At 40.9% G+C, this 14,995-nt stretch overlaps 1 protein-coding gene across 1 annotated transcript in view; it reads right to left on the bottom strand.

The window, feature by feature from the left end:
- tdrd12 (tudor domain containing 12) overlaps positions 1-2,903 on the bottom strand; it is a 116,274-nt gene extending 113,371 nt beyond the window's left edge. Inside the window, exon 1 of the mRNA XM_059651532.1 lies at positions 2,880-2,903. Coding sequence (XP_059507515.1) covers positions 2,880-2,903 — 24 coding nt within the window. The remainder of the gene's footprint in view (positions 1-2,879) is intronic.
- Between the last annotated feature and the right edge of the window lie 12,092 nt (positions 2,904-14,995).

Here is a 14,995-nt window from a genome sequence, read left to right as displayed (position 1 = left end):
TTTTCATTTTGAACAACCTCCTATACCCTCTGTACTTTTGAAGAGCCTCCCCTTCTTCAAAACAAAGTACTGCACTTGACATACGCTTCCTTCTTTATTCTTTATCCATCTCTCAATTCTCTTTAATAGCCCATCCAGGGTTCCCTATATTTACTTGCCCTGAATTCTCACTACACTACATTACTACAACCCTCACTTTCCAAACGTACTTTCCTGATCCCAGTCTATGTTTGACAATTCCTTTGACAGAGAAGACCACAAAGCCATCTTGAAGAGATCAAACTTCCTTTCCATTTCATGGCAGTCCTTGGCTTGTGTTTAACAGAAATAAACAGTAATGTAAAAAGATAAAGTTGCCAAGGTCCCTGAAGACTATCGGGCTGCTCTCAAGTTAGGGAGGGAAGCAGGCACAGGGACGGAGGTGCAGGGAGATAGCTGGTGGTGGTTTAAACTGGGAGCCGCACAGCTCGGGAAAGAATGAGGTTGAAGCGGATCCTTGACAGTGACCTTAGTCGGTACATGAATTGAACTCACACTGTCGGTATCACAAATCATCCATCGAAACAACTAAGCTAACAATGCAAAGTTGAGGCGAAGTGTATACACTTCAAAATATGTAATGATCCTTCCAGCATCACCTACTCTAAATACGACAAACTGCAGATAGCACTTAGAACTTCACAGCCATCTCTGAACCAAGTGACCCAAAAACAAAAGGAAAGCAACCTCCATCCTACATGAGATTAAAAGGAGACATAGGCCATTCAGCCCATAAACTCCAAGCCACCAATTTTTTGTAATCCTCAACTCTACTTTCCCAACTTTTCCCTATAACCCTTGATTCCCCTACTGTCTATCTCAATTTTGAATATATTTAAATGACCCAGCTTTGACTGACTTGAATGGCAAAGAATTCCAGATTCACTATCCTCAGAATGAATTCATCCATCTTAGTCTTAAGTGGCCATCCATCCTGTCAAGCCCCCGCCAAGATTCCTATACTCACACAGCAGGTGGTGGGTGGCCTGACAATCAGACCCTTATTAATTTGTCTTTTGGAAATCCAAACATATTTCATCAACTTGTTCTCCTTTATCTATCCTGATTACCTCAAAAGAATTCTGATATGTTTGTAAGGCATAATTTTCTGTTCACGAAGCTATGCGTACCCTCTTGGATCATACAACGTATTTTGAAAGTTTTCCTGTCTTCGGACTTCTTATTGTGTACCAAACCACTAAATGCCACCACTTTTTAATACATGCTCATGACTATCCCCCTACGCATGATCAAACATCCTGAACTGTATCTGGCTTGATAATGCATTAACAGCAGATGGTCAATCTCAGATTGGTTGGGTACTGCGTGTCCTGCTCCCAACTGCTTTCTTTGAAAGTGATCATCTTATTGATATGACTTCCGACTATGATTTATTCCTCAAAATTGCCAATTTCCCTTTATAACAGGCTAATATCCCTTCTAGCTTAGTAACTTATTAAAACTCTAGCAAGATAATGTGACACTAGCAGAGTAACTTGTCTCATTGGATTATGGAGGTTTAGCTTCAAATGATTTAATATCATCCCAAACTGTCCCCAGAAATATATGCAAGAAATTTCAACAATTCCAAAGCTAACCAATATTCTTCAGTTGTGTCTCCATAAGGACTGATGATTCATAAAACAATTTGACTAAAATTACCTTCAAAACAGCATGCTGGCTTTTGATCTCCAAGAACATGCCTTATAAAGTTACCCACATATTAAAATGGAATTTACAAAATACATTGCAAGATACATTTAAATAAACAAAGTTCAAAATAACCATACAAAAGTACTTGTTACAAACCATTATACAGCCAGAGATATACAGCACAGAAACAGACCCTACAGTCCAACCCATCCACACAGACCAAATATCCTAAATAAATCCAGTCCCCCATTTGCCAGCTTTTGGCCCATATCCCTCTAAACACTTTATCTTCATATACCCATCCAGATACCTTATAAATGTTTTAATTAGATCAGCTTCCATCGCTTCCATTAGCGGCTCATTCCATACTCTCTCCATGCTCTGTGAAAAAGTTGCCCGCTAAGTCCCTTTTAAATCTTTACCCTCTCATCTTAAACGAGGACTCTCGATTTTGGTTCCCCAACCTGAGGGGAAAGACCTTGTCTATTTACCCTCTCCATGATTTTATATACCTCTCAAAAGGTCACGCCTCAGCCTCCAACGCTCCAAGGAAAATGGCCCCAGTCTATTCCGCTTCTCCCTCTAGCTCAAACCCGCCAACCTCGGCAACATCCTTGTAATTCTTTTCCAAACCCTTTCAAGTTTCACAACATCCTTCCTATAGAAGGGCAACCAGAACTGCATGCAGTATTCCAAATATAGCCTAAAAAATGTCCTGTACAACTGCTATAAAACATAGCTATTTTTGACTAATAGCAGTAGCTTGAGCCATAAAAACACCTAAATCAATTACCTTAACTCGGACCTGGGCCCCACAACTTTTCTTCCTTATGAAAAGTATTTTGTAACTAAACCCAATTACATGAAATGTGACTTAATTCCTTACTTGCTTAATCAAATCATATTTAATTAAAAACAAAACCAATCAGGCCATCTCAGTCAGGACAGGAGATCATTCTAGATGGGAGAAAAAAGACATCCATCTAAATAACATTGCTCATTCAAACAAGTTTATCACTGAAGGCGATTTCATCATGTAAATTTCACAAATGAAGTGGAATTACATGAAGTGCACAATTTTTATATGCACTTAAAAAGAAAATGCAATCTGATAAAATCAGCAAAAAATCAAGTATCAGTTTTTTATACAAGGAGATGTAAACACAACGAATGCTAGTTATGATTACCTTTATAATGAAAATTTCAAACATCTTCTGAGCGATGGTTTCCAATTTCAAATGTGAGCAAATTCTCCTGTTTTGAAAGCAAAGAAATTTGTCATATTGTTTATCATAATTGTTTTACTCCTTGAATATCAGAAATATAGTTTAATGAACCACATAATAAACCAGATAAAGTTGCAGCTGTGATCAGAGATAGTTTGTTTAATGTGGGTAAATCATCTACTTGCAATTTTGGACTTGGCAAACAGAAATTTACAATTCATGAGGTTGTTGACTTGCTTGCCCAGTTGGCTTGTTTTTGTTCAGACGTTTCATCACCATACTAGGTAACATCAGCAGTGAGGTTGCTGATGAAGCAATATTGTTCTACTCTGCTTGGAATTTATACTGTCCGGTCCATGATAGTGAGAAATGTCATTTCGAGTTTTGTTCTGCATGGGTTTGTACATGGGATCCAATTCTGTGTGCTTGTTGATTCCATTATGGGTTGAGAACCACGTCTCTGGGAATTCTCATGCTCGCCCATGTTTGGCTTGGGCTACTACAGTTACATTGTACAAATTAAACTCACGGCCTTCACTGTCCGAGTGTGCTGATATTAGGGAAAATTTGTGTGTTCTTTTGCTACTTGCTGACATTCGCGTATTCTGATGGCTAGCTTCCTTCTGGTCTGTCCGATGTAATGCCTGTGGCGGTGTTTGCATGGTATTTTGTAAACTACGATAACAAAGTGTGGAGCTTGATGAACACAGCAGGCCAAGCAGCATCTCAGGAGCACAAAAGCTGATGATTCGGGCCTAGACCCTTCATCCTCTCTGATAAAGGGTCTAGGCCCGAAACGTCAGCTTTTGTGCTCCTGAGATGCTGCTTGGCCTGCTGTGTTCATCCAGCTCCACACTTTGTTATCTTGGATTCTCCAGCATCTGCAGTTCCCATTATCACTGATACAATTTTGTAAACTACATTGGTTCTGCATGTTGTGGGAATGGGTGTTTGTTGTAGCGTGGCTCTGGGCTTGTGCATTGCCATGATTCCTAGCGATCGTAGGCATCTTGTTGTAAATTCTGATATGTTCTAGATATAGGGCAGCATGGCCTATGTGTTAGGGTGTACTGTGTCCTCTGTGTTGTTGTCTATTCATTAGGCACCCGTGGGTGAAGTTTGAGGCTATCCGTTCATAGTGAAGATTTTGTATAGGTGATCTTCTGTTTTCCTGCATAGTTCTGGTGTGTTGCAGTGAGTGGTGGCCCGTTTAAATAGTGCCTTAACGCAGCTTTGTTTGTGGACACTGGGGTGGTTGCTGTGGAAGTTGAGGATTTGGTCAGTTGCATTGTTTTCCTGTGTACAAAAGATTGACTTCCAAGCATAGTATATTTAATAGTATCACCATTAACTCACACTTATTAGTCTCTGTTCCAAGGAAACTTTTGAGTGTCTCCACATAACTAGTACTAATTTAATAATTTGTGCTGTTAACACACAAAGGAGCTGCACAAGTCTACAAGTTCAGTGTTACGATGAAAGATTAACAACAAAAAATAGCAGAGGGATGTCACAGTTAAGCTCAGGTGGTATATATTAGATATCAATGTGGAAATCCAGAGAATTAATTTAACTTGTAAATATAGGGACCTTTCCACAGAAAAAGTGATCAATACATGGAACAAACTCCCGGTATGCAGCAGTGGTTGGAAAATCTTGGAATACTTTAAAAGCCAATTAAATGTCACAATCACAAGACTTCAGACTCATTCTAGATTGATGAACGAAGGCAGACCAAATACCTTTTGTGACATAATTTGATTATGAAATCAACTTCACAAGTCAAAATGCAATACTCTATTTACAAAAGAAGTGGGATTTGGTGAAGTATACAACATCAATGTGAAAGTAAATGAACTTTAAATAATTAAAAGCACACAAAACAAGCTTCCAAAGTACCCATTCACTAAAAACAGCTCTATCAACAAAAACACTCTAATACTGCCTCACTGTTTACTTGTGCAATCTCATCCAAAGCTATTTTATTTAAAAATAGATATTTTAAAAAAGATATTGACCCCTTTTTCTGTAATAACAATGGAAAACCTCCTGGCTTCACCATTTTACTGTGTTATGTAAAAACAAGGACAGAATAGAGGACAAAATAGGGTAGACAGTAGCATAGCAGTAATACTATTAAACTCACAATCCACAGGCCAGACTAATGCTCCAAAGACATGAGTTCAAATGTCACCAGTGAAAACCAAATTCAATTAATAAGAAAATAAATTTGGAATGAAAAGACAGTCTCAGTGATGACATGAAACTACAGAGATATCTGCTCCACTAATGCCCTTCAGGAAAGAAAATCTGCTGTTGCTGTCAAATGAGGCCTGTGGCTTGAAATTAAGCAGAATGCAATTTGCCTGTCAACAGCCCTCTAAAGTAGCGCAGTAAGTCACTCAGTTGTACCATACTATTTTGGAAATGTCAAATACAAATAAAACTGAATAGACAATCCAGCCATCCACCAGAAATAAAAAGAGGTGCACCCTCTCTAATCAACTCCGCAAATTCCTCCAAATATCTGGGGGGGCTTATGTGAAGGTTAGGAGAGCCATCCTAAAGCTTCGTCAAGCAGCACCCTGACACGATTATACAAGTATGAGTATTCCTCACAACAAATATCTTGTACATCTCTATCACCTGTCATAGACAAGCAGCAGCAAGTGGTATATAGTCAGGAAAGAGTAAGTCTGGGAATTTTCAACATTGACATCATCTCAATTAAGTTTCATGGCACTGGATCCAATATGGGCAAGAAATCATGCTGATGATTAGCACTGGCCAATCTCTTTGAGCTGATGAATCTGTACTCCCCCATGCTGAACATCATTTAGAGGGAAAAAAATTGAGAACAGCAAGGGTAAAGAAATATTCTCCATGCAGGGTCTTCAATATTAAAATCACAAGGATTGGTTCTGACTGGGCCAGACAAACTCTGACAGAAACCTGCTGGTCTGGGCAAGTGATATTGAATCAACAACAGGGAAAAGACTACTGACCTCAACCTCCCTAATCTGCTTACTGAAGTTGCACCTTTCTATTAGAATATTGATAGCAATAACTACCTACAATTTCTTGTGGAGAAGTTCCTTCTTCACAGAGAACATCCTCTATTATGTTTTGTAGCACTACCAGTGCTTAACAGAGCAGATCTAAGACAGATGTCGCAGGTCAAAACTGCTCATTCATAAGATGCTGTAAGCCATCCGCAACAGAATTGTATTCTCTCACATTCGATAACATCATGGAAATGTGTTGGCGACACATTCAATTGAGGAATCCCACAGGGTGTTAACTGTTTATTTGGATAGTAGTATGTCTGGATACAGGGAAAAGGCAGGATATTGAAAATAGACAAGGGTGTCAGACTATATAATAGGGCCAGTGCAGGCATGGTGGACCAAATGCACTGCAATAAGTCTGCGATTAACAGCTTAACATATCCCTCAGTATGTCCTACTGAAGCAGAGGACAACCTTGGTTCTGCATGGGAACAAAAGACAGGTATACTTAAAATGAAGTATCATACACATCAAGTTCCAATACATGACTTACATGCAACGTCAAACAGTAGAAGTAGCATGTTCTAAAGATTAGCAATTCTGCAACCAACATATCAGATCTGTGGTACTTCATCCAGTTCTGAATGGTACAGGCAATTAAATAATTAACTGAAAGAAGTGCCTCCATGAATATGCCCATTCTTAATGCAGGTGGACACCAAAATATCATTGCAGAAGATAAAGACAGAAACATTTACACCACAGAGATAACAAGGTGTAGAGCTGGATGAACACAGCAGGTCAAAAAGCATCAGAGAAGCAGGAAGACAGATGTTTTGGGCCTAGACCCTTCTTCAGAAAACATTCAGTTTATGTGCTGAATGGAAGATTCATTATGATCTCCTTAAGCTCGTAACATCTCAATGCCAATTTACAATTTACTTCAGTCCGCGTTATATCAAGAAACATGAACACAATGGATGCAGCAAAACGTATGGCTCTGACAACATTCTGGTATCAAAACTGAAGATTTGTAACCCTAACACTAACCATGCCTTTGCCAAGCTGTTCTAGTACAACCACATCACCAGCATCTATCCAACAAAGTTGCCCTACCCTCTAAAAGAACAAGACAAATACAACTGAGCATTGGAAAAGGTGCAGAGGAGATTTACCAGGATGCTGCCTGGAACGAAGGTAAGGTTGAGAGCACTAGGGCTTTCTCTTTAGACCGAAGGATGAGAGGTGACTTGATAGAGCCGTACAAAACAAGAAGAGGTATAGACAGAGTGGATAGCCAGAGACTTTTTTCCTAGGGTGGAGGCAGCTATTATGAGGGGCAGAGTTTTACAGTGAGTGGAGGTAGATACAACGGAGATGTCAGAAATAGGTTCTTTACTCAGAGTAGTAAGGGCGTGGAATGCCCTACCTGCAACAGTAGTAGACGCGCCAACTTTAAGGGCATTTAAGTGGTCAATGGATAAACATATGGATGATAATGGCATCGTGTAGGTTAGATGAGCTTCAGATTGTTGTACCAACCTGTGAAACCATCGAGGGCCGAAGGACCTGTACTGCGCTGTTATGTTCTATGTTTAATTACTGTTCCATCCGTCCACCCAAAGAAATGGAAGTTGTAGTCATCGGCGGTATTAAGGGACACTTGGACAACAACCTGATCACCACTACACAGTCTGGATTGTGCAGAAGGCCACTCAGCTCCAGGCCTCATTACAGACTTGGTCTCAAAAATGAACAAAAAAAAATGCAACTTCCAGATGAGAATGCCTGCTTTTGACATCTTGGCAGATTTGACCTAGAATGGCAACAAGAAACCCCAAGTAAAAAAGAGAATTTAACAAGAACTGGGGACAAAACCTCTTGCTGGCTTGAGTCATACTCAGCACAAAGGAAGGTGGTTGCGTTTGCTGGAACATAATCACTTCAGCCCAAGACACCATTACTGCAGTTCTGTAGGGTAGTGTCTTAAGCTAAATCATCTTCTGTTACTTAAATAACTTTCCCTCTTTCATAAAAATCATAAATACAGATTTTTAAAAAAAATTATTCTTTCATGGGACGTGGGCTACACTTCCATTTATTGTCAGTGCCTAACTGCTTTCAAGGTGGTAGCGGTCAACCACATTCATGAACTGCTACAGACAATGTACATAAGGTAGATTCCACAGTTCTCTAGGGAAGACAGTTCCAGGATTTAAACTAAGTAATAACGAATGAACAGTGAAATGGTTGCAAATTAGGATGGTGTGGGGCTGAGGGGAACTTGTGAACATCAGTACCTAAGTGAGTCTGCTGACCTTATCCTTCTAGGCGGTAAAGGCTGAGAGTTTGGATGGTTTGCTGAAGGAGTTTTGATGACCTGCTGGAGTACATCTTGGAGATGGTAGACAAGGCTATCACTGTGCATTGATGATGAAGGAAATTATATTTCAAGGGATGGTAGGGAGTGCTGATCAAGTAAGCTTCTTTTTTCTGAATGGCATTGAGTTACTTGAGCGCTGTTGGAGCTGTACTCATCCAGACAAGTAAAGAGTATCCCAAACTGACTTGTGCTTTTCAGATACAGGAGTCATGAGGAATTACTCACCACAGAACACCCAGGCTCTAACTCGTTCTTATAGTCAGGGTACTTACGTGGCCAAGTGCACAGATTTCACTTCTGTAAATCCTCAGACATAGAGGGTGAGCATACTTGCATAAAGAAAGACCTAGACACTATTTAGGCTTGGGTTGATAAGTGGAAAGTAGCATTCACACCACTGAAGTGCCAAATAACGAACATCAAGAGAGACAATCCAATCATCTTGCCTAAACGTTCATACAATACTGGCATCAACATCAGATATTGGACTGGAGCAGCTGCACAATTACTTTGGTGAAAGAACAGTGAATAACTCACATCATGAATAACCAGAGCCTTTCAACCATCTACAATGCAGTAGTGCAATCTGTTATAATAATCTCTACTCGCCTGCATAAGTGCAGTTCTACAACACTAAAGGGGCTCAACAAAATGAACGGTGAAGCAGCCTGACGATCCATATTTTGCTCACCACCTTAAACACTCACTCTTCCCACCACCAAAGCAGTGGCAGCAGGACAGACTATCTACAGATTGCACTACATTCATTAATAAAGCCACCTTAAGCATTACCGTCTAAACCTACAAAACATTACCACCTAGAAAAACAAGAACACTACACCTGCATGTTCTCCCCCAAATCAACACCATCCTTACTTGGAGCTATATAACTGTTCCTTGCCTAGCAGTGGATTGAAATCCTGAAATTTCCTCCCTGACAGCATTTATGACTGTAACTATGCCACAAACTGCAGTAGTTCGAGAAAATAGCTATGCACCACCTTGCCAGGGAACTTTGGGATCACATAAAACGCTGGTCTTACCAGTGGTACACACATCTCATTAATTAAAAAATGTAAAACACATATCAAGGGCTTTTACCTACAGGGATGGATTGAAAAAAGCCAGAGGTTTCTCCTTGGCACAGGGAAAGCTAAACAGAAATTTGATTAATATGTTCAATATCAAGGATTTAAAGAATAAAAAGAGTAGAAAGGAATTGTTGCTATTGACAAAAGAAGCAAGAACTACAGATCTGCGATTTAAGGGGATTGGCAAAAGAAAGGCCAGAAGAAAAAAAACTTCTCTTTTGTACTGCGAGTAGATACTGTCTCAAACGCACTAGAAGAAAATATGGTGCAATCAAATTATGGTCCCGACTCGAAACGTCGCCTTTCCTGTTCTCCGATGTTGCCTGGCCTGCTGTGTTCCTCCAGCTCCACTCTTTGTTATCGTAGCCGGGTGTGAGACTTACTCAATTGCTCTTCCAAATGACCTTCTCCAAGCTATGCTATCACTGAGCACCCGGGTCAATTATTCCTACCCATTAACCTTAAAGACTTGCACTTGTACTGGAAGCTCGCTGGTTCCTTTTTACAAAAAATGGAAGCTTTCATATTTCACCATTTTGCATTCTCACCGAAAAGAAAACGGTGGCATTTTACAACATTTCACCCACAAGAAGTTCATCGTTTAGCACAGAATCTGAGAATTATACCCATTCATCAACACGTGAAGTAAAAGCAGTGTTCTTTCTTCTTTCTAAATCGTGAATGTGACAAACTCGTTGAAATATTGAAACAAACAAAAACTGCTGGAGAAACTCAGTCCCGTGACCTTTCTCCAGAACACTGAGAGTTTCAGATTTCTAGCATCCGCGGTTCTCTCTTTCATTTTATTCGCTGTAATACTGCCCGATTTGTCAAAAGTAAAAAAATTAGTTGTTATCTGCCAAATAGTGGCCCTTCTCTCTACCGTCTTGGCCTTCCTTTCTTCCATCCATCCATCATGACTGACTTTACAAACTCAAGTATGAGTAGTTGACAATAAAATCGCCACTAAGAACTGAACAACAACAGTTTTTTTTAAAGTGCACGGGCCTGAAATTTTAAATTCGCCTCAAATTCAAACTTACCCGAACAAGGGCGTCGGCTAACGCGCCAAAGCGGCGTGCACGAGTACCGTTCCCAACACGCCTGCGCTCTTCTAGGATTTTCCACCAGATTTTGAGGCCTAGCACGTTCCGTCTGGTGTGAGAGGTGGTGAGTGGGAACCTGTGTCTTTCCTCTGGGAGTCACCAGTTGTAGCATCTTTTTCCACAAATTAAAATAACGCCCACTGCCCCACTAGGAACTGTCCGTCCTCTTCCGCAAATAACAAATGCTGGAGATCAAGCTGCAGAGCTGGACGAACACAGCAGGCCCAGCAGTATCAGAGGTGCAGGAAAGCTGACGTTTCGGGCCTCGTCAGCCTTCCTGTTCCTCTGGTGCTGCTTGGCCTGCTGTGTTTATCTCCAGCTCTGCACTTTGTTGTCTCAGATTTTCCAGCATCTGCTGTTCGTGCTATCTCTAATGCTGGAGATCAGTGCGTCTCAGACAGCGAGAGAGAACTAACGTTTCGGGTCTAGCATTTATGGTATAGTTCGTTGGAGGGAGTGGGTGTAGGGTGCTGGGTGGAGAAAAGATGTTGGTAGTTCAGATAAAGTGATCGGAATGTGAGAATGGTGGAACAGTGTTGTGTCTAACTGCCAGACTTGAAAGGACAGACAGCCCACTGGGATGGGGGGAGGGGAGCGAGGACATGGTGACAGAAGATAACATGTAGGGCTTCACAATTTGAAGGTGTTGAACTCAGCATTAAGTCCGGAGGTTGTGGAATGCCTAGTCTTGAAGGTGAGGTGTTGTTGCTGTAGTTTGTGCTGTGATTCACTGGAACACTGCAGCATGTTGAGGACAGACACGTGGCTATGCGAACCAGACACTGTGTTCAAATGATTGACTGTAGGAAGGTCAGGCTCGTGTTTGCACACAGACCGGAGGTGTTCCAGCGGTCATCCAGTCTATGCTTGCTTACTCCAATGTAGAGTAGGCTACATTGGGTACTCCAATACAATACATAAAATTGGGGGAGGTACAGGTGAAATGCTTCTCCACTTAAACATTCTTTCCAGGTTGTGTGCAAGCATGATCCTGAACTTTCCTTAGCTGGTTATTTTAACACAACCTGATCGCATGCTCAGGTGTTTGTCGTCAGCATGCTGCAGTGTTCCAACATCTTTTTTCCAAAAGCACCCTAGACCCCACAACATCCCTCAATTGTAGCATAATAGTGCCCCCTCCACACTTCATTTCAGCACTGATGAAGAGGCATCGAGACTTGAAATGTTAGCTTGCTCTCTTTCCGTGGATGCTGTCAGACCCGCTGTGACAGTGTGACATTATGGCTTTATACTTTTATGTTTAAATTTGGGTTTCTGCGGCTTTGGATTGGTCAGGGCAAAAACAGAACTCTGGAAATAGAAGGCAGTAACCATGCTGTGTAATACTTGGGAGAATTGAATTTCTGAGAAAAAATAAAAATTTGTGAAATTGTACATGCATCACATGTGCCATAATTTACTGCTTGAGTGATTTTGATTTTTAGTTTTTGATATCAAGGCTCCAATGATTTGAGGGTGCCACTTTCTAAATAGATTCAACAAATCAACAGCCCAGCCAAGGACTGTACTTTTCCTACACTTTAATTTTAAAATGAAACGTATTGCTGCCTCAGACTCTTGCATATTTACTCCACTGACGATGCCCCATTCGGCCCATCGTGTCCATACCTGTCAGCCATATATTAGAATCGTAGAATCCCTACAGTGTGGAAACAGGCCCTTTGGCCCAAAAGTCCACACCGACCCCCAGAGCATCCCACCCAGACTCATCCCCCATAACCCACCTAGTCCACACATCCCTGAACACTGTGGGCAATTTAGCATGGCCAATCCACCGAGCCCACGCATCTTTTGACTGTCGGAGGAAATCACAGCCCCTGGAGGAAACCCATGCAGCCATGTGGAGAATTGCAAACTCCACACAGACAGTCGCCCGACGGTGAAATCAAAACTGGGTCCTTGGACACATCCACCTTTCAATGTTGTTTCCCTACAGTTTCTTTATAACACTTGATTAACTTACTGATTGAAAATCTGTGTGTCTCAGGCTTGAATATACATAGCAATTCAGCCTCAACAGCTCTGTGTGATAAGGTGTTCCATAGATACACTACCCTTTGAGAACTGTTCTGGGACATAATATTCTCATGCTACATTAGGTAAAACAGGTTGGAAACAAATTCACACCAACCACCCGTTATTATGCAAGATGATTGCAGGACTACACCATGAACCAGGAGCCCCTACGGCTCTTGTGTACATTTGAAAAATCATAAATGTTTCACTGAAAGCATGTTGAATCATTTTCTTGATTCCAGTAATTCACAACCACTGTATCTTAAAAGAAACTAAGTCCCAAAAGGAACTGAATCATCTTGCATGTTTGATCTCTCACTGAAGAGATGTTATTGAAACTGATCCCTTTAGTATCATCTGTAAAGATTGAAAGTTCCCAGCACCCACATGGAAATCAAACCAGAACTCTGCATGTATATCACATTTGGCCCAGCACACCTTCCTCAATACAAGATGACCCAAACAGTGTTATAATAATCAATGCCACAATCTTAGATGATGTCCATGATAAAATATACAAAATTTGCATTATAATATGTTAATGAAAATTAAAATTCATTTTGAAAATAAATTGTTTAGTCAATTGGCAATATGGGCTCCAACTTGAAGCTGTAATTTGGTGTGCAAACGTGAGCTTGCAGGGAATTTTCTAATGCAGCAGCAATGACTAATAACCAATTTGCTTGTACTTCCTACAGAATTTAGTGCAAATAAATTATAAGATATCAATTATAAAATAAAAAGAAAATACTTGCAAAAATATAAGATCCTTTGGCATACATAAATGAAGTAAAGATAGTGTTTCATATGGATACTTTACTTGATTGTAAATTACCTCTACGAAAAATCTAGCAACAAAGTGAACATCAAAGGATATTCAATCTTAATAAAGGACAGGCAAAATAGATAATGAGGTGGTATATTGTTGTGAAAGTTAAATACAGTGCAAAAGTGAGAAAGAGCATGGTATTGGAAATCGTGAAGAGAAAGCAAAGGAAATGTTTTAGGTCTAGTGACCCTTCTTCAGAGTTCCAAAGAAGGGTTACTGGATTTGATATGTTAACTCTGCTTTCTGTCCACAAATGCTGCCAGATCTGCTTAGTTTCTCCAGCAATTTCTGATTTTTTAAGTAATCTAGATATCTGTATTAAAGATTCAGAGACATGAGCTCAAATTCTACAAAGGCAATAGGGGAATTTAAATTTATTTAACTAAATAAACTGGGAGTAAAAAGCTAGTTTCAGGAATGATAACCAGACCATCACATTGACTTGTGAGTTATTCCATTTATATCTTTCTTTTTATCAGAACATCAGCATTCACAGTCCTTTGTTTATGTGGATTGCTAGCCCTTTATAATATTAAGCTTACCATATGTTTTTGCTGACTTACAGCTTTAGAATTAACGGCCTGACATGGCTAGAGGTGGGAAGCTCAGCTGGGTCTGGAGCACAAATCTTCAATGCTATTGTGGAGTGAATCAAATTGGTTGAAAACTGGCATCTGTAATAATGGGCATCTCAAGGAGACCAAGGTGAGCTATCCATTTTGCGTTATTGGGTGAATATGGTTGTAAACATTTCAGTATGTCTTTTGCACACAGGTACTGGGATCTACCATAATTAATGATGTAGATATCCATGGAATCTGTTCCTCCTACAACATGTTTTAATGTCGACCACCATTCAAAGCTGGATGTGTCATGACTGCAAACCACTGTGTATTGCATGCAGCATCCATTGTTAAGCAAGCATGCAATCCTGTGATGTAGCTTCACCAGATTGGCACTTCTTTTTTAACTATGCATGGTGGTGTGACTTTCCACATCAAGCAGATGTTTACCTGCACATCTGCTAATGTGGTATACTGCATCCGCTACATTGGGAAACCAAGCGGACGGTTGGGGACCGCTTTGCAGAACACCTACTCTTGGTTCGCACTAAACAACTGCACCTCCCAGTCACAAACTGTTTCAACACCCCCTCCCATCCTGCAGATGACACGTCCATCCTGGGCCTCCTGCAGTGCCACAACAATGCTACCTGAAGGTTGCAGGAAAAGCAACTCATATTCTGCTTGGGAACCCTGCAGCCCATTGGTATCAATGTGGACTTCACAAGCTTCAAAATCTCCCCTCCCACTACTGGATCCCAAAACCAGCCTAACTCGTCCCCGCCTCCCTAACCTGTCCTTCCTCCCACCTATCGCCTCCTCCCACCTCAAGCCCCACCCCCATCTCCTACCTACTAACCTCATCCCGCCCCCTTGACCTGTCCATCCCCCCTGGACTGATCTATCTCCTCCCTACCTCCCCACTTACACTCACCTTTACTGGCTCCATCCCCACCTCTTTGACCTGTCTGTCTTCTCTCCACCTATCTTCTCCTCTATCCATCTTCTCCTCTATCCATCTTCTAACCACCTCCCCCTCTTTCCCTATTTATTTCAGAAC

This window comes from Stegostoma tigrinum, chromosome 16 (assembly GCF_030684315.1).
Source record: "Stegostoma tigrinum isolate sSteTig4 chromosome 16, sSteTig4.hap1, whole genome shotgun sequence".
In the NCBI taxonomy this organism is placed as follows: Eukaryota; Metazoa; Chordata; class Chondrichthyes; order Orectolobiformes; family Stegostomatidae; genus Stegostoma; species Stegostoma tigrinum.
Note: the sequence above shows the minus strand (reverse complement) of the source record. Positions and strands in the feature narration are given on the sequence as shown.